The 25,575-nt window shown below is 39.5% G+C and overlaps 3 protein-coding genes across 4 annotated transcripts; 2 read left to right on the forward strand and 1 right to left on the reverse strand.

Annotated features, from left to right (window-relative positions):
• The first annotated feature begins 508 nt into the window (after positions 1-508).
• LOC17900158 (acetyl-CoA carboxylase 1) lies at positions 509-11,473 on the forward strand. Its single transcript, XM_006303672.2, has 32 exons — positions 509-819; positions 1,578-1,951; positions 2,109-2,315; positions 2,401-2,562; positions 2,665-2,757; positions 2,899-2,994; positions 3,169-3,342; positions 3,437-3,530; positions 3,625-3,812; positions 3,891-3,941; positions 4,063-4,102; positions 4,193-4,317; positions 4,399-4,515; positions 4,590-4,664; positions 4,738-4,794; positions 4,915-5,019; positions 5,129-5,215; positions 5,314-5,505; positions 5,592-5,780; positions 5,864-5,974; positions 6,073-6,162; positions 6,246-6,422; positions 6,511-6,588; positions 6,674-6,796; positions 6,871-7,140; positions 7,248-7,579; positions 7,659-7,896; positions 7,992-8,344; positions 8,427-8,640; positions 8,736-8,912; positions 8,999-11,149; positions 11,236-11,473. The coding sequence occupies exons 2-32, from the start codon at positions 1,610-1,612 to the stop codon at positions 11,290-11,292; spliced, it is 6,765 nt and encodes a 2,254-aa protein (XP_006303734.1). The 5' UTR covers positions 509-819; positions 1,578-1,609; the 3' UTR covers positions 11,293-11,473.
• Positions 11,474-11,743: 270 nt separating this feature from the next.
• Positions 11,744-22,461, forward strand: LOC17899993 (acetyl-CoA carboxylase 1). Of its 2 annotated transcripts, none has more exons than XM_006306509.2 (32): positions 11,744-12,023; positions 12,122-12,483; positions 12,561-12,767; positions 12,849-13,010; positions 13,094-13,186; positions 13,276-13,371; positions 14,182-14,355; positions 14,455-14,548; positions 14,647-14,834; positions 14,916-14,966; positions 15,046-15,085; positions 15,170-15,294; positions 15,377-15,493; positions 15,569-15,643; positions 15,720-15,776; positions 15,896-16,000; positions 16,109-16,195; positions 16,295-16,486; positions 16,573-16,761; positions 16,842-16,952; positions 17,054-17,143; positions 17,239-17,415; positions 17,504-17,581; positions 17,669-17,791; positions 17,870-18,139; positions 18,247-18,578; positions 18,657-18,894; positions 18,982-19,334; positions 19,417-19,630; positions 19,720-19,896; positions 19,982-22,132; positions 22,217-22,461. In XM_006306509.2, the coding sequence occupies exons 1-32, from the start codon at positions 11,744-11,746 to the stop codon at positions 22,271-22,273; spliced, it is 7,065 nt and encodes a 2,354-aa protein (XP_006306571.1). In that variant the 3' UTR covers positions 22,274-22,461. The 2 variants fall into 2 exon arrangements, with proteins under 2 accessions (XP_006306571.1, XP_006306570.1); XM_006306508.2 differs by having other exon boundaries at positions 18,660-18,894.
• Positions 22,462-22,646: 185 nt separating this feature from the next.
• LOC17899417 (serine--tRNA ligase, cytoplasmic) lies at positions 22,647-24,762 on the reverse strand. The gene is made up of 8 exons (XM_006306243.1): positions 24,642-24,762; positions 24,476-24,546; positions 24,067-24,228; positions 23,869-23,983; positions 23,605-23,798; positions 23,244-23,528; positions 22,936-23,115; positions 22,647-22,856 (listed from the first exon to the last, which is right to left on the reverse strand). Exons 1-8 carry the CDS (start codon positions 24,760-24,762, stop codon positions 22,647-22,649), a joined length of 1,338 nt encoding a protein of 445 aa, XP_006306305.1.
• Positions 24,763-25,575: the final 813 nt, after the last annotated feature.

Here is a 25,575-nt window from a genome sequence, read left to right on the forward strand (position 1 = left end):
TAAAATAAAATCATAAATTACTGTTAAATAAAGAGAATATAATACTATAGACACAATAAAGAATAATATCTCTTGATTTGCCCTGCGAATATATCATCCATTAAAAAGTTTCCAACTAAATTAAATGTATCTTACATAAAACACTAAGAAATAATTCATATATCTAACAAAACTATGCAATATATGCTAAGAATATAATTTAGCATTTCAAATTCACTATTAAACTAGTCAAACTCAAGAAAATGGTTTTGCATTTCATAAACACACATTGCTATATTCTTTGGTTTGTAACAATTAGTTTTAACAATTTATAATTGACTTTTTTTTTTTTAACTTTGGTTTTGTAAATAAAAAACATTATTCCAAAACAAAAAAATCAGTGAGAAAATAACAAAAAAATAATAGCGGAAAAAACAAGAGTGGAAGATGAAAAAAAGAAGAGAGGGTAGCTGAGGAACAACAACTACGGCGCCTCCTAACAAAAAGGGATCGAAAAAACAAAATCAAAAAACAAAAAAAAAAAAACAATGGAGAAGGTGTGGAGTGTGGCGGAGGCAGAGACCACGTGCACTCTCTTCTCTTCTTCTTCTTCTCCTTCTTCATCATCTTCATCTTCGTTTTCATCTTCCTCTCTTCATCTGCCATTATTAACTCTTTTGACCCCACCTTCTTCCTTCTCCTCTTCTAACTCCAACCTACCCTCTCTCCCATTCTCTTTAAACCCTTGTCTCCCTCTCTCTCTCTCTCTCTCATTCTCTCTTATTCTCATTCTCTCTCTGTGTTCTGAGATGGTCTTTTGACTTCTCTCTACCCAAACAGGTTCGAAAGTTTTCATCTTTTGCTGATTTTGGTATCTGGGTGTTGTAAAGTTTTGATTTTTACTATGATTTGGACTTGGTTTTGTGATTTGGACTTGTTTTTGGAGTTGGGTTTGTTGAGTTTCGACTTCAATTTTGTTGAATTTTGTTATCTGGGTGTTTAAAAGTTTTGATTTTTACTATGATTTGGAGTTGGTTTTGTGATTTGCACTTGTGTTTGGAGTTGGGTTTGTTGAGTTTCGACAATATTGTTGAATTTTGTTATCTGGGTGTTTTAAAGTTTTGATTTTTACTATGATTTGGACTTGTTTTTGGAGTTGGGTTTGTTGAGTATTTGAATTCAGTTTTGTTGAATTTTAGTGGGTTTTTTCAATTGTGGGGTTAAGGGAGTTTTAATCATTACTTTAGATCTCTCAGATTTCTAAAAGGAACTTATTATTTGATTTTGATGCTTTCTTAGTTTTAAGATCCTTTTGCTTTTGCTTATGATTGTGTTTTGCTTATTCTATACTCTTTTCTTCATGTGAATACTCAAAGAGCTTTGCTGTATTATTCTTTTATCACCCTTGCTTCTTCATATGAACTCTAATGCATCTTTGGTTTTCAGATTACGCAATTGAAATATGTTTGTTTAAAGTCAATTTTGGTATATGGCATCAGTTTGCTTTGTTTGGTTACTTTGGAAGTACAATTTTGAGACAATGTTGCTACTCATTTCTTTGCGAAGTGATTCAGTATGTGCTTATGGCTGTTTTGTAGATATATCTGAGTGTGCTTAAAGGACAGTAACAATGGCTGGCTCGGTTAACGGGTATCAGAGTTCTGTAGGACCTGGTATTAATTATGAGACGGTGTCTCAAGTCGATGAGTTCTGTAAATCACTTGGAGGGAAAAGGCCGATCCATAGTATTTTGATTGCTAACAATGGGATGGCAGCTGTGAAGTTTATACGTAGTGTCAGAACATGGGCTTATGAAACATTTGGCACTGAAAAAGCAATTTTATTGGTGGGGATGGCAACCCCTGAGGACATGCGGATCAATGCAGAGCATATTAGAATTGCTGATCAATTTGTGGAGGTTCCGGGAGGAACTAACAATAACAATTATGCCAACGTTCAGCTAATTGTAGAGGTAATCTTAACTTTTGGGAACTACTAATATCTGAATTATCTTGTTGCACTATACAGAACACATGAATTATCGATTTCGATTTCTCATGAGAAGTTCAACTTGAGCAAGAAAGTTGAGGTCTTTTTTTTCATTCATCTTTGTCTAAAACTGTGTGCAGATGGCTGAAGTAACACGTGTGGATGCAGTTTGGCCTGGTTGGGGTCATGCATCTGAGAACCCTGAATTACCTGATGCCCTAGATGCTAAGGGAATAATATTTCTTGGTCCCCCAGCAGCTTCAATGGCAGCACTAGGAGATAAGATTGGTTCTTCGTTGATTGCACAAGCTGCTGATGTACCCACTCTGCCATGGAGTGGTTCCCATGTAAGTAAATTTACTCCTGTTAAGCTTAGCTTGTTTACCAGAGTTGTGTTCTTATTTTCTTAATGCTGAATTCTTATGCTTTCAGGTTAAAATACCTCCTAATAGCAATTTGGTAACCATCCCCGAGGAGATTTACCGGGAAGCATGTGTCTACACAACTGAAGAAGCGATTGCTAGCTGTCAAGTTGTTGGTTACCCAGCAATGATCAAAGCTTCATGGGGTGGTGGCGGAAAAGGCATTAGGAAGGTCAGCTTGTGTAGATATGCATTTGGGATGTTAGTCTCCTATTTTCATTGTAGACTAAGCCGATTCCTACATAAGTGTACTTATTCTGGTTTGATTTCTTAGGTTCATAATGCTGATGAAGTTAGGGCTCTATTCAAGCAAGTTCAGGGTGAGGTCCCTGGGTCACCGATATTTATAATGAAGGTTGCGTCACAGGTATGGCTACTTAACTATATCTCTTGAGCTAGGCATAGCTGAGTTCTTATATTGTTACTTTATTAGAGTATTTGAGTCAGTAATGCATTGCATTTCTTTACATGACATTTTTCTATCTTCTATTTTTTTTTTTTTGTATAGAGCCGGCATTTAGAGGTCCAGCTGCTCTGCGATAAGCATGGAAATGTTTCAGCTCTGCATAGCCGTGATTGTAGCGTCCAGAGAAGACATCAAAAGGTTTGTTAGTGGTTAATTCTGGATTTTTAATCGTCTGGTTATATAGAAAATCATTCTGTCTAATATATTCTTACATCGTTATATATGTCAGTTTTTGTTTTCCAACTGAGTTAGAGTCCCTTTTGGCAATGGCAAATTATTGTGTGAACTCTTACTTTACCGTTTGTGTTATAGATCATCGAGGAGGGTCCAATTACTGTGGCTCCTCCAGAAACTGTCAAGAAACTTGAGCAGGCAGCTAGAAGGTTGGCTAAGAGTGTAAACTATGTTGGAGCTGCTACTGTTGAGTATCTCTACAGTATGGACACTGGGGAGTACTACTTCTTAGAGCTTAACCCTCGCTTACAGGTTGCTTTCACACTACAGCTTTTTGTTTTGAAATCTATTGATAGGTTCGGACTTGAAAATTGAAAGACTTGTTTGACTTGATGTTTGAGGTCAGGTTGAGCACCCTGTAACCGAGTGGATTGCCGAAATAAATCTTCCAGCTGCCCAAGTTGCTGTGGGGATGGGAATTCCTCTCTGGCAAATCCCTGGTATAGTCTGCATGCTTATTTTCCAGAGGCTGAGGTTCATCTTCTAGTCCATGCACATGTGTAATGTACTATCTGTTTCGCTTTGATTTCGTAGAGATAAGACGGTTCTATGGTATAGAACATGGTGGAGGTTATGATTCTTGGAGAAAAACATCTGTCGTAGCCTCTCCTTTTGATTTTGATAAAGCTCAATCTACAAGACCAAAAGGTCATTGTGTGGCTGTACGTGTGACAAGTGAGGATCCCGATGACGGGTTCAAACCAACCAGCGGTAGAGTACAGGTAAAGGGATATCTTTGGGATGCAAAGTTGACGTTCATTCACTGAAAACTGTGTGGTAATTGTATGAACTTGCAACAGGAATTGAGTTTTAAAAGCAAGCCAAATGTATGGGCGTACTTCTCTGTAAAGGTAGTTATATCTATAGATACTTGGCTACATAACGTGTTTGGCTATAATTTTAAAATCTATAGATACTTGGCTACATACCTTTTTCGCTATGCTTCAAATTTTGACAACTACTTTTTTACAGTCCGGTGGAGGTATCCACGAGTTCTCAGATTCTCAGTTTGGTAAGCTGAATGAAATATATGTATTTACGCTGCTAGGTTAGTTCTTTTGTTGAGTTTACAATTTGAAACTTCCTTTAATCTTCAATTCAGGACATGTTTTTGCATTTGGCGAATCCAGAGCTCTGGCGATAGCGAATATGGTTCTTGGGCTAAAAGAAATACAAATCCGTGGAGAAATTAGGACTAATGTTGACTACACAATTGACCTTTTACATGTACGTTTCCTTCTTCTTGCATACAAAGCTTACACACAGTGTTTGCAATACCCTGACAAGATCATTTCAATTGTTAACCAGGCTTCTGATTACCGAGAAAACAAAATTCACACTGGTTGGTTGGACAGTAGGATTGCTATGCGGGTCAGAGCTGAGAGGCCTCCATGGTACCTCTCTGTTGTCGGCGGGGCTCTCTATGTAAGAACCTTTTTCTCAGAGATTATTTGTCTTGAAAAGTTTCTATCTGGTGATGAGATGTTCTATTTGTCCAGAAAGCATCAGCGACAAGTGCTGCTGTGGTTTCAGATTACGTTGGTTATCTGGAGAAGGGGCAAATTCCCCCAAAGGTACTCCAATATCAGCGCCCTCGATCTATCTCGTAATGTTCTTGTAGCTTACTTTTTCTCTTTTAACCTGCAGCATATATCTCTTGTGCATTCTCAAGTGTCCCTGAATATTGAAGGAAGTAAATATACGGTATGCGTCTACTGTCAAAGTCTTACATCTCTGCATTATCTTCTTTTCCTGTTGCCATATAATTTTTGCACCGAAGATGTTGTAACTGAAGCTTACTAACCTGAACGTAACTGTTTCCAGATTGATGTAGTCCGTGGTGGATCAGGAACCTACAGGCTAAGAATGAACAACTCAGAAGTTGTAGCAGAAATACACACTCTACGTGATGGAGGTCTGTTGATGCAGGCAAGTATTTTGCCTTTGTTCTATACTACAAGACAGGGACATACATGTGTCACACATAAAAACTGGTTGAGAATCTCACTTCTTTTTCTGGTTTCCACTGTGATTGCAGTTGGATGGTAAAAGCCATGTGATATATGCAGAGGAAGAAGCTGCAGGAACTCGTCTTCTTATTGACGGAAGAACTTGTTTACTACAGGTTTCCACTGAACTTTTAAGTTTTACTTTTCTATATTACTTCACATTTTTCTGAAGTCATTTTTAGCTCTAAGTTGTCTGTCATTTTTGGTTTATCAGAATGATCACGATCCTTCAAAGTTGATGGCTGAGACACCGTGCAAGTTGCTGAGGTATTTGGTTTCAGACAACAGCAATATTGACGCGGATACGCCTTATGCCGAAGTTGAGGTCATGAAGATGTGCATGCCACTTCTTTCACCCGCTTCAGGAGTTATACATTTCAAAATGTCTGAAGGACAAGCTATGCAGGTGAAAAATCACTGCTTTGCTAAACAAATATTAGTTTCCTACAGTTTTGTCGACATTGATTAACCAATTTATTATTTTCCTCACAGGCTGGTGAACTTATAGCCAAGCTTGATCTTGATGACCCTTCTGCTGTAAGAAAGGCTGAACCCTTCCACGGAAGTTTCCCAAGATTAGGGCTTCCGACCGCAATTTCTGGCAAAGTTCATCAGAGATGTGCTGCAACATTAAATGCTGCTCGCATGATTCTTGCCGGCTATGAGCATAAAGTAGATGAGGTAAACACTATTTGTTTTATTTTTCATATTTCATCAACGTTTTTGTTAGATTATTTGACTCTCAGATTGCTCATATGTTGCAGGTTGTTCAAGACTTACTTAATTGCCTTGATAGCCCTGAACTGCCATTTCTTCAGTGGCAAGAGTGCTTTGCAGTTCTGGCGACTCGACTACCTAAAGATCTCAGGAACACGGTAAACACTTGTAAACTATTAAAAATATGTGTTTGTTTTCTGTGATATTGTTTTGAGTTTCAAGTCTTTTAATACTCTCTGTTATAATTTATTATCAGCTAGAATCAAAGTATAGGGAATTTGAGAGTATCTCCAGAAACTCGCTGACTGCGGATTTCCCTGCCAAACTTCTAAAAGGCATTCTTGAGGTTATTGCCTATTATTTCTTTCATTCGAAATACGATCCTGTTTTTCTTACTCTCTGAACTTTTCGGTCTACTTCTTGCAACAGGCACATTTATGTTCTTGTGATGAGAAAGAGAGAGGTGCTCTTGAGAGGCTCATTGAACCGTTGATGAGCCTTGCAAAATCTTATGAAGGTGGTAGAGAAAGTCATGCCCGTGTTATTGTTCATTCCCTCTTTGAAGAATATCTATCCGTAGAAGAATTATTCAATGATAACATGCTGGTAATATTTGGTTCAGTAACTAAGAAACATATTTTTGGTTTACTAGCTATATCTCAGATGTCTTAATCATTTTATTTTTCTTGAATAGGCTGATGTTATAGAACGCATGCGTCAGCAATATAAGAAAGATCTGTTGAAGATTGTTGATATAGTGCTCTCACACCAGGTCTGTGATCATCCTTCTCAGACCACGCGTCTCGTTTCTTCGTCACTATGTCACTGAAATGGTGTTCATCTGTTTCTCTTTTCAGGGCATAAAAAACAAAAACAAACTCGTACTCCGACTCATGGAGCAGCTTGTTTACCCTAATCCTGCTGCGTATAGAGATAAACTTATCCGATTCTCAACACTTAACCATACTAACTACTCCGAGGTGCGTTTGGTTCTTTTATGTTTTATGATATTTATGTTTACATTCATCAACTGATGATCAGTTTGTGTGTGTAGCTGGCACTCAAGGCGAGTCAGTTGCTTGAACAGACCAAGCTCAGTGAACTTCGTTCAAACATTGCTAGAAGCCTGTCAGAGTTAGAAATGTTTACTGAGGATGGAGAAAATATGGATACTCCCAAGAGGAAAAGTGCCATTAATGAAAGAATGGAAGATCTTGTCAGCGCATCTTTAGCTGTTGAAGATGCTCTTGTGGGATTATTTGACCATAGCGATCACACGCTTCAAAGACGGGTTGTTGAGACTTATATTCGCAGATTATACCAGGTTATAGTTCATTCTTTCGCGCCATTATTATTCAAAATTCTTTTTAAACTGCAATTTATTAGACATATATAATATTGACTTCAATTTAACTCAACTCTTGTCATCAGCCCTATGTCGTTAAAGAAAGCGTGAGGATGCAGTGGCACCGTTCTGGTCTTATTGCTTCCTGGGAGTTCCTAGAGGAGCATATGGAAAGAAAAAACATTGGCTTAGACGATCAAGAGGCATCTGAAAAGGGATTTCTTGAGAAGCGTAGTAAGAGAAAATGGGGGGCTATGGTTATAATCAAATCGCTGCAGTTTCTGCCAAGTGTAATTAGTGCAGCATTGACAGAAACAAACCACAAAGACTATGAAACTGCCGGAGCTCCTTTATCTGGCAATATGATGCACATAGCTATTGTGGGCATCAACAATCAGATGAGTCTGCTTCAGGACAGGTACTTGACACAGCTAAAACTAGATTAGGTGCTGTAGTGTCTAGCTAATCTGTTATCATTTCTGGTTTGTTTGTCTCAGTGGGGATGAGGATCAAGCACAGGAAAGAGTAAACAAGCTGGCAAAAATTCTGAAAGAGGAAGAAGTGAGTTCGAGCCTCTGTTCTGCCGGTGTTGGTGTAATAAGCTGTATAATTCAGCGAGATGAAGGACGAACACCCATGAGACATTCTTTCCACTGGTCAATGGATAAACAGTATTATGTAGAAGAGCCGCTGCTGCGTCATCTTGAACCTCCTCTATCCATATATCTTGAGTTGGTATAATCGTGATTCATGACGTTGAAATGTAAATTCTTGTTTTAAAGCTTCTTACATTTTTTTTGTATTGATTGTTTGCTTTTTGTGTGATTCAGGATAAGCTGAAAGGATACTCAAATATACAATATACGCCTTCACGAGATCGTCAATGGCATATGTATACTGTTACAGACAAGCCAGTGCCAGTCAAGAGAATGTTCCTGAGATCTCTTGTTCGACAGGCTACAATGAACGATAGCTTTATGTTGCAGCAAGGGCAAGATAACCAACTTAGCCAAACACTATTCTCCATGCCATTTACATCTAAATGTGTTCTGAGGTCTTTGATGGATGCCATGGAGGAACTGGAACTGAATGCCCATAATGCTGCCATGAAACCAGACCATGCACATATGTTCCTTTGCATACTACGTGAGCAGCAGATAGATGATCTTGTGCCTTACCCCAGGTTGCTATGATTGTTCCTTGACAAGTTACCGTTTGTAATATGTCAGACCTTATGGTAATAATTATCAATGTGTTTCTCACAGGAGAGTGGAAGTGAATGCGGAAGATGAAGAAACTACAGTTGAGATGATATTAGAAGAAGCAGCACGAGATATACATAGATCTGTTGGAGTGAGAATGCATAGGTTGGGCGTGTGCGAATGGGAAGTGCGGCTGTGGTTGGTGTCCTCTGGACTGGCAAGTGGCGCTTGGAGGGTTGTGGTTGCAAACGTGACAGGCCGTACATGCACTGTCCATGTAAGTTCAGCTTACAAATATTTGGATGTACAAATAACGCAAAGAGTATGAGTACACATCTCGATGACTTAACCTGCTGTAATTCGAGTTTTCAGATATACCGAGAAGTTGAAACTAGTGGGAGAAACAGTTTAGTGTACCACTCAATAACCAGAAAGGGACCATTGCATGGAACCCCAATCAATGATCAATATAAGCCACTGGGATATCTCGACAGGCAACGTCTAGCAGCAAGGAGGAGTAACACTACTTATTGCTATGACTTTCCGTTGGTTTGTTACTGAATTCTGAAGATTCACACATATGTTAACTCTTCTGGCTATTTCCAATCCCCTTATGTTATATCTTTCCTTTTCAGGCATTTGGGACAGCCTTGGAACTAATGTGGACAGCACAATACCCAGGAGTTAAGAAACCATATAAGGATACTCTGATCGATGTTAAAGAGCTTGTATTCTCAAACCTAGAAGGTTCTTCGGGTACATCTCTTAATCTCGTTGAAAGACCACCAGGTCTCAATGACTTTGGAATGGTGGCGTGGTGCCTAGATATGTCGACTCCGGAGTTTCCTATGGGACGAAAACTTCTGGTAATCGCAAATGATGTCACCTTCAAAGCTGGTTCGTTTGGTCCTAGAGAGGATGCGTTTTTCCTTGCTGTTACTGAACTCGCTTGTGCCAAGAAGCTTCCCTTGATATACTTGGCAGCAAATTCTGGTGCGCGACTTGGGGTTGCTGAAGAAGTCAAAGCCTGCTTCAAAGTTGGATGGTCGGATGAAATTTCTCCTGAGAATGGTTTTCAGTATATATACCTAAGTCCTGAAGACCACGAACGGATTGGATCATCTGTCATTGCGCACGAAGTGAAGCTCTCTAGTGGAGAAACAAGGTGGGTAATTGATACAATCGTTGGTAAAGAAGATGGTATTGGTGTAGAGAACTTAACAGGAAGTGGGGCAATAGCTGGTGCGTACTCAAGGGCGTACAATGAAACTTTTACTTTAACCTTTGTCAGTGGAAGAACGGTTGGAATTGGTGCTTATCTTGCCCGCCTGGGTATGAGATGCATACAGAGACTTGACCAACCGATCATCTTGACCGGTTTTTCAACTCTCAACAAGTTGCTTGGGCGTGAGGTCTATAGCTCTCACATGCAACTTGGTGGACCAAAAATTATGGGCACAAATGGTGTTGTTCATCTTACAGTTTCAGATGATCTTGAAGGCGTATCAGCAATTCTAAACTGGCTGAGCTACATTCCTGCTTACGTGGGTGGTCCACTTCCTGTTCTCACCCCTGTAGATTCACCAGAGAGAATTGTAGAGTACGTCCCAGAGAATTCTTGTGACCCACGAGCGGCTATAGCTGGGGTTAATGACAATACCGGTAAATGGCTTGGCGGTATCTTTGACAAAAATAGCTTTATTGAGACTCTTGAAGGCTGGGCAAGGACGGTAGTGACTGGTAGAGCTAAGCTCGGGGGAATACCCGTTGGAGTTGTTGCAGTTGAGACACAGACTGTAATGCAGATCATCCCAGCAGATCCTGGGCAGCTTGACTCTCATGAAAGAGTGGTTCCGCAAGCAGGGCAAGTCTGGTTTCCTGATTCTGCAGCCAAGACAGCTCAAGCGCTCATGGATTTCAACCGGGAAGAGCTTCCCTTGTTTATCCTAGCGAACTGGAGAGGGTTTTCAGGTGGGCAGAGAGATCTTTTTGAAGGAATACTTCAGGCTGGATCAACTATAGTAGAAAATCTGAGAACATATCGCCAGCCAGTGTTTGTGTACATCCCAATGATGGGAGAGCTGCGCGGTGGAGCGTGGGTTGTTGTTGACAGCCAAATAAATTCGGATTATGTTGAAATGTATGCTGATGAAACTGCTCGTGGAAATGTTCTCGAGCCAGAAGGGACGATAGAGATAAAATTTAGAACGAAAGAGCTGTTAGAGTGCATGGGAAGGTTGGACCAGAAGCTAATCGGTCTCAAAGCAAAACTGCAAGATGCCAAGCAAAGCGAGGCTTATGCAAATATCGAGATTCTCCAGCAACAGATTAAAGCCCGAGAGAAACAGCTTTTACCAGTTTATATCCAAATCGCCACCAAATTTGCGGAACTTCACGACACGTCCATGAGAATGGCTGCTAAAGGAGTGATCAAAAGTGTTGTGGAATGGAGTGGCTCGCGGTCCTTCTTCTATAAAAAGCTCAATAGGAGAATTGCTGAGAGCTCTCTTGTGAAAAATGTCAAAGAAGCATCTGGAGACAACTTATCATATAAATCTGCAATGGGTTTAATACAGGAATGGTTCTGCAAATCCGAGATTGCAAAGGGGAAAGAAGAAGCTTGGACAGACGACCAACTGTTCTTCACATGGAAAGACAATACCAGTAACTACGAATTAAAGCTGAGCGAGTTGAGAGCGCAGAAACTGCTGAATCAACTCGCAGAGATTGGGAATTCGTCGGATCTGCAAGCTCTACCTCAGGGACTTGCTAATCTTCTAAACAAGGTACAAATCGAGTTTTTTGGTTCTCTAGTATTCTTCTCTATATGACTTGGTTATTGGTGGCCTAAGTGTGAATATGTGTGATGCAGGTGGAACCTTCAAAAAGAAAAGAGCTGGTAGAAGCACTACGAAAGGTGTTAGGTTAATATCAAAGTGGTCTAGCTTTTGTTCCAAGAAACATGAACATTTAATTTAGAGATACCTGTGTCCTAGTACGTTGAAATTATATTTGTTGGCCACAGCTGTAAATGTTGTTGTAGCTTTTGTCATTCCCATATAAGCGAATTACGCAATAATTCATTCAATATGTCACACTATTGCTTCATATATATTTATATTGTTAAGAATAAAAGATCCTACACTTAAATCAAAACCTTGTTAATCCTGCTTCATACACTGAACTATGACTATAAAATTTCATTCTAGAAATGTGATTCTTTTTTAAAGATCTTCCTTTTATGATGGTTATTAGGTAAAAAGAGTTGACCAAATAGCTTTAATGGCTTTAAAGCCCTTGTTTATTTACAAGTCCAGTAATAATAACGAGGACAGTTTTTTTTTACAAGTACTGGCTTGGTGACCAAGTTTTGTGAGAAAATGGAGATGAGAGCTTTGGTTTCTTCGTGTTCTACCGGTAATGGAGGTTCTGATCCGATTAGCCTCACGAATGTTTCTCCATGGATCACAACAGTTGGTGGTGGTGCAAGTTCCATTGACAGAGAGTTTCCAACGACTGTGAAGCTGGGAAGTAGTCTGAGAACTTTCAAAGGAGTAAGCTCTACGACAGTTTTGTCTCGGACCAAACAACAGTTTCCTCTGGTTTGTTTAGCAAGAAACAATGCCAACAGCACTGATCCAACCTTGTTCTGGGAAAATGGTTATTGTTATTTGTTGTTCAAGATCCTGTTTCTGATTCTCCCATTACAGTTCTTTGTACAGTTGATTCATTCATGTCTGCTTATGGCTGTTTTACAGACATATCTGAAGCTCAAAGCACAGTTTTACCGAGTGGATCGGATGAAAGTGCTGTTGTACCAAGTGGAAATGATGTGAAGGTGTCTGAAGTTGATGAGTTCTGTAAGGCTCTTGGTGGGAAAAGACCAATCCATAGTATTTTGGTTGCTACCAATGGAATGGCTGCAGTGAAGTTTATACGCAGTATCAGAACATGGGCTTACCAAACATTTGGTACTGAAAAAGCTATATTGTTGGTGGCCATGGCAACTCCTGAAGACATGAGGATCAACGCGGAGCATATCAGAATAGCTGATCAGTTTGTTGAGGTTCCGGGAGGAACTAACAATCACAATTATGCTAATGTTCAGCTTATTGTAGAGGTGAATGTGGAATTTTGGAAATATACTAATGATTAGTTGTTATTGTTTATTCATATTTGTCTAATTACTTAGTGCAGATGGCCGAGGCAGCGAGTGTGGATGCGGTTTGGCCTGGTTGGGGTCATGCATCTGAAAACCCTGAGTTACCTGATGCTTTGAAGGCAAAAGGAATCATATTTCTTGGTCCTTCTGCTGCATCAATGGTGGCATTAGGTGATAAGATTGGTTCATCATTGATTGCACAAGCTGCTGATGTACCTACTCTGCCATGGAGTGGTTCTCATGTAAGTAAAAGTTATTTCCTTTGAAGCTGAGCTTCTTTACCAGAGAGTTGTTCAAAAAGTAATGAATTCTCATGTTTTCAGGTTAATATACCACCCGGGAGCAGCTTGGTAACGATCCCCGAGGAAATCTATAGGAAAGCTTGTGTCTACACAACTGAAGAAGCAATTGCTAGTTGTCAAGTTGTTGGTTACCCGGCAATGATCAAAGCATCGTGGGGTGGTGGCGGTAAAGGCATTAGGAAGGTCAGTTTGTTTAGATACATGCCTTTTAGATGTAAACTAAGTATGAATTCTACTCTAATAAGTATGGTTTTTACATGTTTTAGGTTCATAATGATGATGAGGTTAGAACTCTATTCAAGCAAGTTCAAGGTGAGGTCCCTGGCTCGCCGATATTCATAATGAAGGTTGCTTCAGAGGTATGGATACTTAACAATATCTTTTGATCTTACAATAGCAGAGACATACACACAGTAAAACATGGCTGTTCTTTTGTAATTTGTAATAGAGTCGGCATTTAGAGGTCCAGCTACTCTGTGACCAATATGGAAACGTATCAGCTTTGCATAGCCGTGATTGTAGTGTCCAAAGAAGACACCAAAAGGTTTGTTATTTGATCATACCTCTCTTTTTATTACTCAACAATCAACAACAAGAACAATTAAATCTAAAGTATTCTCTAACTCTTTCCCTAAGCCAAAGGCTTCCCAAACTAAGAAATGCTCACAGACCCTTCTTGTGATATTCAAGCTTGTCCTGAAGCTCAAGTACAAAATCTTGAATTCCTTCTTGAACTTGTCCACATACTCTTTGTCCTAATTGACCATTTCTGAACTTAAAACCACTAATTTTTGCAAAAACGAGTATAACACAACATTACTTCTTATCTTGGCTCTTAGTGATCCTTGTTCCAATGAGCTTGTCTTGTTCATTTTCAAGCTTAGGTACTTTATTTTACAAGGTACTCTTTTAGAAGCAATTCATCAAACACTTGGTGTGCAAATTTCTTGTCATTGACTTATGCGACTCCTCCTTATACTATGTTTTGGTGTACCTTCCCGTAGACGATTATACATATACACTCTCCTCCTCCTTTGAGAACAAACATAAAAAAGTTTCAAACTTTAAAGCATTTCTCTTAATCTGCCCAAAATCTCTGTATTTGAGTGAGTGAGCTTTCTAGATTTTAGCTATGGAATGTTTCCGACACACTTCCATAAAACCATCGGAGACGATGATGAACATTTTTCCCATAAACTCAATAGAGTTGCTCAAACACAACCCAACTCTGTTATAAAGTTTGGATTTTTGAACATTCCCATACAAACTCAATTGCGACGAACCAAAATTGTATACTTTATTCTCATAAAGTATTTCAATTTCTATAATCTTTGTATGGTTTGTTGTATGATAGATCATAGAGGAAGGACCAATCACTGTGGCTCCGCAAGAAACAGTAAAGAAACTTGAGCAAGCAGCTAGAAGATTGGCTAAGAGTGTTAACTATGTTGGAGCTGCTACTGTTGAGTATCTCTATAGTATGGACACTGGGGAGTACTACTTCTTGGAGCTTAACCCTCGTTTACAGGTTGCTTTCATACTAGTAGAGCTACATTTTTGTTTTTGAATCTTTTAATTGAAAGGTTAGGACTTGAAAGTTGAAGACTTGTTGATGTTTGTTGGTTAGGTTGAGCATCCTGTAACTGAGTGGATTGCTGAGATAAACCTTCCTGCTGCTCAAGTTGCTGTGGGGATGGGGATTCCTCTCTGGCAAATCCCGGGTATGTCCTGTATCCCGAGGCAGCGGTTTCTTTTCTTGTCTTGTCTATAATCTATATGCTTATGTGATGTACTGTCTGGTTACTTTTGGTTTTGTTAGAGATAAGACGGTTCTATGGTATAAAACATGGTGGAAGCTGTGATTCTTGGAGAAACACATCTGTGTTAGCCTTCCCTTTTGATTTTGGTGAAGCTGAGTCTGTAAGGCCAAAAGGTCATTGTGTCGCTGTGCGTGTGACAAGCGAGGATCCTGATGACGGGTTCAAACCCACCAGTGGTAAAATAGAGGTAGTATTAATAACCGTGAGTGCAGATTTGATGTTATATTCTTTGAGAACTCTGTAGGGATAATACTTTTACTTGCAACAGGAACTGAGTTTTAAGAGCAAGATAAATGTGTGGGCGTACTTCTCTGTCAAGGTAGTTATATCTATAACTGCTCTGCGGTATTACGTGTTTCGCTATGTCTTAAATTTTACGACTTTTGTTATCCTTACAGTCTGGTGGAGGCATCCACGAGTTCTCAGATTCTCAGTTTGGTAAGTTAAATGAAATATATGGGCTGGTAGAGTGTTCTTTTCTTAAGTTTTACAAATTAAATTTACCTTTAATCTTCTATTCAGGACATGTCTTTGCATTTGGTGAATCCAGAGCCATGGCAATAGCAAATATGGTTCTTGCGCTGAAAGAAATTCAAATTCGTGGAGAAATTAGGACTAACGTTGACTACACGATCGACCTTCTACATGTATGCTTCCTGATTTCTACATAAAATAGTTATACTCTGTGTTTGCAATGTATCGTGACAAGATCATTTCGATTGTTAACAGGCTTCTGATTATCGGGAGAACAAAATACACACTGGTTGGTTGGACAGTAGGATTGCTATGCGGGTCAGAGCAGAGAGGCCTCCATGGTATCTCTCAGTTGTCGGCGGGGCTCTTTATGTAAGACCCTCTTTCTCAGAGTTCTATATGTCTTGAAAAGTTTCTATCTGGTGAAGGGGTTTACTATTTTCCCAGAAAGCATCAACGAATAGTGCTGCTGTGGTTTCGGATTACGTTGGTTATCTAGAAAAGGGGCAAATTCCCCCAAAGGTACGCCAATATCAGTGCTCTCTTTTGTCTTTCTCGTAATGATCCCGTAGCTTACTTTATCTCTCTTAACTTGCAGCATATATCTCTTGTGGATTCTCAAGTGTCACTGAATATTGAAGGAAGAAAATATACGGTATGCACCTACTATCAAAATTTTAATTCTCTGCATCTCTTCTTTTGCTCTTGCCGTATTATTTTTGCACCGAAGCTGTTGTACCTGAGGCTTAATAACCTGAACATAATTGTTTCTAGATTGTTGTAGTCTGGGGTGGATCAGGAACCTACAGGCTAAGAATGAACAACTCAGAAGTTGTAGCAGAAATACACACTCTACGTGATGGAGGTCTGTTGATGCAGGCAAGTATTCAGCTTTTGTTCTATACTACAAGACTGGGATATACATGTGTCAGCATAAAAACTGGATGAGAATCTCAATTCAGTTTCTGGTTGTCACTGTCATTGTAGCTGGATGGTAAAAGCCATGTGATATATGCAGAGGAAGAAGCTGCAGGAACTCGTCTTCTCATTGACGGAAGAACTTGTTTACTACAGGTTTCCACTGAACTTTTAAGTTTTACTTTTCTATATTACTTCACATTTTTCTGAAGTCATCTTTAGCTTTAAGTTGTCTGTCAATTTTGGCTTATTCAGAATGATCACGATCCTTCGAAGTTGATGGCTGAGACACCGAGCAAGTTGCTGAGGTATTTGGTTTCAGACAACAGCAATATTGACTCTGATACGCCTTATGCCGAAGTTGAGGTCATGAAGATGTGCATGCCACTTCTTTCACCTGCTTCAGGAGTTATCCATTTCAAAATGTCTGAAGGACAAGCCATGCAGGTTAAAAACCACTGTTTTGCTAAACAAATATTAGTTTCCTACAGTTTTGTCGACATTGATTAGCCCATCCATTATTTTCTTAACAGGCTGGTGAACTTATAGCCAAGCTTGATCTTGATGATCCTTCTGCTGTAAGAAATGCCGAACCCTTCCGTGGAAGTTTCCCAAGATTAGGGCTTCCAACGGCAATCTCCGGCAAAGTTCATCAGAGATGTGCTACAACTTTACATGCTGCTAGCATGATTCTTGCTGGATATGGGCATAACGTAGATGAGGTAAAAGTATATGTTTTTCCTATTTGCATCCAAATTTTCTATCAGCTCATTTGACTCTGAAATTGCTCAAATTTTTGCAGGTTGTTCAGGATTTGCTTAATTGCCTTGATAGCCCTGAACTGCCATTTCTTCAGTGGCAAGAGTGCTTTGCTGTTCTAGCAACACGAATACCTAGAGATCTTAGGAACATGGTACATACACTTGTAAACTATTCATAATTCGTTTTAGTTTCCTCTGATCTTGTTTTGAGTTTCAAGTCTCTTAATGCTTTTCTTTTGTATATCTTTTTCAGCTAGAATCAAATTACAAGGAATTTGAGATAGTCTCCAAGAATCCCCTGACCATAGACTTCCCTGCTAAAATCTTAAAAGACATTCTTGAGGTGATTATTTAACCTACTGTTTCTTACATTTGTGACCTACTGTTCTGTATTTTATTCTCTGAAGTGCTTTCTTTTCGAACCACTTTTTGCAACAGGCTCATTTATTATCTTGTGATGACAAAGAGAGAGGTGCCCTTGAACGGCTCGTTCAACCATTGATGAGCCTGGTGAAGTCTTATGAAGGTGGTAGAGAAAGTCATACCCGTGTCATTGTTCATTCCCTCTTTGAAGAATATCTATCAGTAGAAGAATTATTCAATGATAACATGCTGGTAATATATGGTTCACTTGTTGTCAAACGGGTTTGTTGTTACCAGTTATGTGCGAGGAGTCTTGACAAGTTTTTTATCTTCTTAAAAGGCTGATGTTATAGAACACATGCGTCAGCCAAACAAGAAAGATCTATTAAAGATTGTCGATATCGTGCTTTCACACCAGGTTGGTGATTATCTTTCACACACCAAGTTTCCTTTGTCTTCATTTCTATGTTAATAACCTGGTATGCTCATTTTTTTTTTTTTTCAGGGCATAAAAAACAAAAACAAACTTGTTCTTCAACTCATGGAGCAGCTTGTTTACCCTAGCCCTGCTGAATACAGAGATAAACTTATCCGATTCTCAACACTGACCCATACTAATTACTCTGAGGTACGTGTGGTATTTCATTTATGTTTTATGGTAATGTTGTTGACATTCGTCGGCTGATGATCAGTTTTGTGTGTGTAGTTGGCACTCAAGGCGAGTCAATTACTTGAACAGACAAAACTAAGTGAACTTCGTTCAAACATTGCTAGAAGCCTTTCAGAATTAGAAATGTTTACCGAGGATGGAGAAAATATGGTTACTCCCGAGAGGAAAATTGCCATTAGTGAAAGGATGGAAGATCTTGTGAGCACATCTTTAGCTGTTGAAGACGCTCTCGTGGGATTATTTGACCATAGCGATCACACGCTTCAAAGACGGGTTATTGAGACTTATATTCTCAGATTATACCAGGTTCAAGTTCATTCTTCCACGCCCTTATTATTCAAAATTCTTTTTGGACTGCAATTTATTAGACATAAGCAATCTTGACTTCATTTTATTTCAACTCTTGTCATCAGCCCTATGTCGTTAAAGAAAGCATTAGGATGCAGTGGCACCGTTCTGGTCTTATTGCTTCCTGGGAGTTCCTAGAGGAGAACATGGAAAGAAAAAACATTGGCTTAGACGATGACGAAACATCTGAAAAAGTATTTCTTGAGAAGCGTCGTAAGAAAAAACGGGGGGCTATGGTTATAATCAAATCGCTAGAGTTTCTGCCAAGTATAATAAGTGCAGCATTGCGAGAAACAAACCACAACGACTATGAAACTGCCGGAGATCCTTTATCTGGCAATATGATGCACATTGCTATTGTGGGCATCAACAATCAGATGAGTCTGCTTCAGGACAGGTACTTAATGCAGCTAAAACTAGTTTGGTAATGTAGTGTCTGGCTAATCTGTTATCATCTCTGGTTTGTTTGTCTCAGTAGGGACGAGGACCAAGCTCAGGAGAGTGTAAATAAGCTGGCCAAAATTCTTAAAGAGGAAGAAGTGAGTTCGAGCCTCTGTTCTGCCGGTGTTGGTGTAATCAGCTGTATAATTCAGCGAGATGAAGGACGACCACCCATAAGACATTCTTTTCATTTGTCAATGGATAAACAGTATTATTTAGAAGAGCCGTTGCTGCAACATCTTGAACCTCCTCTATACATATACTTTGAATTGGTATGACCATGATGGTGAAATCTAATTTCTTGTTTTACAGCATTTTGCATTAATTGAAATGATTTGTTTATTGTTTGTCTGATGCAGGATAAGCTAAAAGGGTACTCAAATTTACAGTATACACCCTCAAGAGACCGTCAATGGCATATGTATACTGTTACAGACAAGCCAGTGCCAATCAAAAGGATGTTCCTTAGATCTCTGGTTCGAGAACCTACACTGAACGATGGGTTTATGTCGCACCAAGGGCAGGACTACCAACTTAGCCAAACAGTGCTCTCCATGGCGTTTACTTCGAAATGCGTTCTGAAGTCTTTGATGAATGCCATGGAGGAACTGGAACGGAATGCACATAATGCTGCCATGAAACCAGACCACGCACATATGTTCTTGTGCATACTACCTGAGCAGCAGATAGATGATCTTGTTCCTCACCCCAGGTTGCTATGGGTGTGTCTCTTCATATTATCATTTGTGATGTGTCAGAACTTATAGTAACAAATTTTCTTTATTTTGTCACAGGAGAGTTGAAGTGAATGCTGAGGAGGAAGAATCTACAGTTGAAATGATCTTAGAAGAAGCAACAAGAGAGATACATAGGTCTATCGGAGTGACAATGCACAGGTTGGGTGTTTGCGAGTGGGAAGTGCGACTGTGGTTGGTCTCTGGGGGACCAGCAACTGGCGCTTGGAGGGTCGTGGTTACAAATGTTACAGGCCGTACATGCGCTATCCATGTAATATCAGCTTACAAATGTTTGGCTGTGTAAATCATACAGAGAGTACACTTCTCCACAATTTGACAACCTGTGTTTTGACATTTCAGATATACCGAGAAGTGCAAGCTACTGGGAGAGAGAGTTTAATCTACCATTCAATAACCAAGAAGGGACCTTTGCATGGAACCCCAATCAACGGTCAGTATAAACCACTGAATAATTTGGACAGGAAACGTCTAGTCGCAAGAAGGAGTAACACTACATATTGCTATGACTTCCCCTTGGTTAGTGCCTGAATTCAGAAGATTTTCACATAGATTTACTATTTTGGCTGCTTATGTAGTTATTTTTTTTTTTTTGTATCTTTAGTTATTTGAGACAGCGTTGGAGTTGTTGTGGGCATCACAACACCAGGGAATTATGAAACCATGCAAGAATACTCTCATCAATGTCAAAGAGCTTGTATTCTCCAAACCAGAAGGATCTTCAGATACATCTCTTATTCCGGTTGAACGGCGAGCGGGTCTTAACGACTGTGGAATGGTGGCTTGGAGCTTAGAGATTTCGACTCCTGAATTTCCTATGGGACGGAAACTTCTCATAGTAGCCAATGATGTCACATTCAAAGCTGGTTCTTTTGGTCCTAGAGAGGACGCATTTTTCCTTGCTGTGACTGAACTAGCTTGTTCACAGAAGCTTCCATTGATTTACTTGGCTGCAAATTCTGGCGCCCGACTTGGTGTGGCTGAAGAAGTTAAAGCCTGCTTCAAAGTTGGGTGGTCGGATGAAGTTTCCCCTGAGAATGGTTTTCAGTATATATACCTGAGCTCTGAAGACTATGCAAGGATTGGATCATCTGTCATTGCGCACAAAGTGAAGCTCCCTAGTGGAGAAACAAGGTGGGTGATAGATACAGTTGTTGGTAAAGAAGATGGTATTGGAGTTGAAAATTTGACAGGCAGTGGGGCAATAGCGGGTGCTTACTCAAGGGCGTATAACGAAACTTTTACGCTAACCTTTGTTAGTGGAAGATCGGTTGGAATCGGTGCTTACCTTGCCCGTCTGGGCATGCGGTGCATACAGAGAGTAGACCAGCCAATCATCCTGACCGGATTTTCTACGCTTAATAAATTGCTTGGGCGTGAAGTCTATAGCTCTCACATGCAACTAGGGGGCTCTAAAATCATGGGGACAAATGGTGTTGTTCATCTTACAGTCTCAGATGATCTTGAAGGTGTAGAAGCAATTCTCAACTGGCTGAGCTACATTCCTGCTTACATGGGTGGCCCTCTTCCTGTTCTTGCTCCTTTAGATCCACCGGAGAGAACTGTAGAGTATGTCCCAGAAAACTCTTGTGATCCACGAGCTGCTATTGCTGGGATCAATGACATTACTGGTAAATGGCTTGGTGGTATCTTTGATAAAAATAGCTTTGTTGAGACTCTTGAAGGCTGGGCAAGGACAGTAGTGACTGGTAGAGCCAAGCTGGGGGGTATACCTGTAGGAGTGGTTGCGGTCGAGACACAAACTGTAATGCAGATCATCCCGGCAGATCCAGGGCAGTTAGACTCTCATGAGAGAGTGGTTCCACAAGCAGGGCAAGTCTGGTTTCCTGACTCAGCAGCCAAGACCGCTCAAGCACTCATGGATTTCAACCGGGAACAGCTTCCATTGTTTATCCTAGCAAACTGGAGAGGATTTTCTGGTGGGCAGAAAGATCTTTTCGAAGGAATACTTCAGGCAGGTTCAACTATAGTAGAAAATCTGAGAACATATGGGCAGCCAGTGTTTGTGTACATCCCAATGATGGGAGAACTGCGAGGTGGAGCGTGGGTTGTTGTTGATAGCCAGATAAATTCGGATTTTGTTGAAATGTATGCTGATGAAACCGCTCGTGGAAATGTGCTTGAGCCTCAAGGAATGATAGAGATAAAATTTAGAACAAAGGAGCTATTAGAGTGCATGGGAAGGTTGGACCAGAAACTAATTATTCTGAAAGCAAATCTCCAAGATGCCAAGCAAAACGAGGCTTATGCAAACATCAAGCTTCTGCAGAAACAGATTAAAACCCGAGAGAAGCAGCTTTTACCAGTTTATATCCAAATCGCCACAAAATTTGCAGAACTTCATGACACTTCCATGAGAATGGCGGCAAAAGGAGTGATCAAAAGTGTTGTGGAGTGGAGCGGCTCGCGAAGCTTCTTCTATAAGAAGCTCTATCGTAGAATTGCAGAGAGTTCTCTTGTGAAGACCATAAGAAAAGCTTCTGGAGACATGTTATCATATAAATCTGCTATGGGTTTGATTCAGGATTGGTTCTGCAATTCCGAGATTGCAAAGGGAAAAGAAGAAGCTTGGACAGACGACCAACTGTTCTTTAAATGGAAGGACAATGTTAGTAACTACGAGCATAAGTTGTGTGAGTTGAGAGCGCAGAAACTGCTGAATCAACTTGCAGAGATTGGGAATTCGTTGGATTTGCAGGCTCTACCTCAGGGACTTGCTAATCTTCTAAATAAGGTATGAAATGAAACACTAGAAAAACTGAGAAACCTGACTTTTGTTTTTTTCATATGGCACCCTGAGTGAATATTCGTGACGCAGGTGGAGCTTTCAAGAAGAGAAGAACTGGTGGATGCGATTCGAAAGGTGCTGGGTTGATATCAAACAGGTTTAGCTTCCAATAAAGATGTTGTTTGGATTTGCTCTGATATCAAATCTCCTTCCTCATTATATTTGTTAGCCCGCACAATAATCCATTCAACACTCCACTGATGCCAAATTGGGACAGAGTTGATGCTTTGTATTTAAAGTTTCTGTTTGTACTCCCTAAGATAACTTGCAGAAAACATATATCTTCTCTTGGGGGAGAATTGAAGATTCTGGTAGATTAATACACTTGAAAGTTTGGGACAAGGTAGAAGGAGGCTTCATGATATAAATGTTTCGACTAAACTATATAGTAACTAAAGAAATAGCAACATAGAGTGGCATTTATCAAGTTCCATATATATATATATATATCAATCACTCTTTAGATTTGTTTGCCTTTGGTCTTACACAACTTGGCGGCCTTAGTCTTGAAAGGCAAAAACGTCACTCCCCCCATGAATGGTTGCAGAACCTCAGGGACGTCCACACCATCCTCTCGCTGGTAGTTCTCAAGAATACAGCAAATGGTCCTCTCTGTCGCGCAAAGAGTCGAATTCAGCATATGCACATACTGCTTTGTCTCCTCATTGCTCTGCATTATAAAAAGAAAGAAAAAAGAATTACACAAGATCCTAGATACTTGCTAGTGAAGCACAAAGAAGTGAGCATACCTTTTTATAACCGTATCTGATGTTAAGCCTTCGTGACTGATACTCTGTACAGTTAGAACAGGACACAAGCTCCCTATAAGTCCCTGACGAAGGAAACCAGCCTTCCAAGTCATACTTTTTTGCAGCTGCATCGTTCAAAGCTCCAGAGACCACGGACACGACTCGATATGGAATTTTAAGCTGCAGAGGAATATATCATTGGCTAATTAGAAACACATATTAGAGATAACTTGGAGCGTAAGATTTAATATCTTGCTCCTCAAGTTAAGTTAACTAACTCTACTAAAAACATTGTAATTCTTACATACCGATTGGTAGAACTCTTCAGAGTTCTTCAACATCTCGTCGAGCATTTCCCACGAATCATCAGGACCCGTGATGCAAAACTGTTCAACCTTCTCAAACTGGTGAACACGGAAAATGCCAAGCGTATCTCTTCCATGTGAACTAGCTTCTTTTCTAAAGCAGGTCGAGTAACCAGCATATCTTATAGGAAGCTCGGTTCGATGAATCCATTCATCTTGATGGCAAGCACAAAGAGGTTGCTCAGAAGTTGCAATAAGGTATTTGTCATCATCTCCATCACCAGTCACCTAAACAAAACATTTTATCAAATGTGGTTTATATATTCACACTATAATATTAGATATATATATATATATATATTACCTTGTAGAGTGCTTCATCAAACTGTGACAATTGTGCACACTTGGCCATGACCTCCTTCATCATGAGACAATTAGGTTGTATAGGTGTGAAACCTTTCTTTGTTAAGGTAGTTAAAGAATAGTTGATAAGAGCTTGGTTAAGGAGCACACCAAATCCTTTTAGTACAAATCCTCTTCCTCCAGAAATTTTAGCACCTGATCATGAGGCCATAAAATTTAGCATTTCAATGTGAAAACCAAAAAGCACAAAACCTGAAACTTCTACCTCTTTTGGCATCTACAATATCGAGAAGCTCAACGAGATCCACATGGTGTTTTAGCTCCTCGCCAGGCGAAGCAAACCTCCTTTCACCCGAGACGTTAATCAAGAGATTATGTTCCTTCACATTTAGCAAAAACCAACACACTTATTCTAAGTCTCTCTCCATCTCAGACCACCTTGTGAGAAAGACTAGGAACTAACCTCATCGTTACTAATTGGAACCGAGTCATGTACGAGGTTTCCTAGTGTCTTCAATTTAGCTTCCAAAGAAGCATAAGCTTCACGAACTATAGCCTCACACTTGGTAGATTCTTGTTTGATAATCTCTACTTGCTGAATCTGCTCAGTCGCATCCACATCAGACTATTACAAAAGAACACACGAAACAGAACTCAACTGTTAGTGTTCATGTACTAAACTAATATTGACAGCATCAAAACAGTATAATATGAAGATAAACTAACAATTTTGAGCACATGAAACAGAACTCAACTGTTAAGTGTTCAGACTATTACAAAAGAACACATGAAACAGAACTCAACTGTTAAGTGTTCATGTACTAAACTAATATGACAGTACCAAAACAGTACAAATATGAAGATAAACTAACAATTTTGAGCTTGGCCACTGCCTTGTTAAGCTTGTTGAACTCTGTTCGGACACGATCATATTCATATTTCCCTGAAAACATAGAAATTTTATATAGCGTCAAGCTCTCATCAACCTATAAGGAGAGAAACGAGGATCGATGCGGGTTAAAGGAAGAGGATACATACGCTTACGCCATACTTGGTCGAGCAAGATTATCTCATCAACAACTTCTACACTAGCAAATCTCCGGAGCTGAGACTCTCGGATGATCTCTGGATTGTTTCGGTATAGATTGGTATCAAGCATTATATAACGTGGTGTTATCTGTGAAGCAAAGATGAAACAATCACAGATTATAAGAATTTGAAAGAGACCTAGAGAGAGAGATGCAAGAAGAAGCGTACTTAACAGGGAACCGTATGTGGAGGCAACTGAAACTAACCTAACTAGGGTTTTTTTGTGATCACGTGAGATTGAAGTTTAGAATGTTAAATATTATATAGGAAATCACAAAATACTTTAGGCAAAGAGATAACGAAATGTATTGTATACAAAATTTTTAAAAGAAAAATAGGGAAAATAAAGATGAAAACCCGACAATTTCCAAATTTCTGATTCACCAAACCTTACTAGAATCTAACCCATTGTAAACTTGTATGTGAACATTTTATTTCAAATATATTTAAAATAACATTTTTTGTTATTTTCTTATTCATAATCGTTTTTGATTTACCATTCATATACATATGTATATAGGCCTGGGCATTCGGGTTTTCGAGTCGGGTTCGGGTTATATGGGCTTAGAAAAATAGAACCCATTAGGTAATTTTACACTTTTAGTTCGGTTTCGGTTTAGGTATTTTCGGGTTCGGATTGGTTTGAGTTTCAAATTTCAGAACCCGATTACTACCCAAATTACCGGGTACCCAAAAAAACCTTTTAAAATTAAAAAAATTTAGCTAAATTTTGACATATGTAACAAATAAATTTGAGATATTTTGATTAATTTGGGTATTTTGGATAACTAAAAGCTATTAATGTTAATTATTGATAATATTTTAGATAATTGTATATTGGTAAGGTTTTCTGGGTACCCGTTTGGATAACGGATATTATCCT

Source organism: Capsella rubella, unplaced genomic scaffold (genome assembly GCF_000375325.1).
Source record: "Capsella rubella cultivar Monte Gargano unplaced genomic scaffold, Caprub1_0 scaffold_1, whole genome shotgun sequence".
NCBI lineage: Eukaryota > Viridiplantae > Streptophyta > Magnoliopsida > Brassicales > Brassicaceae > Capsella > Capsella rubella.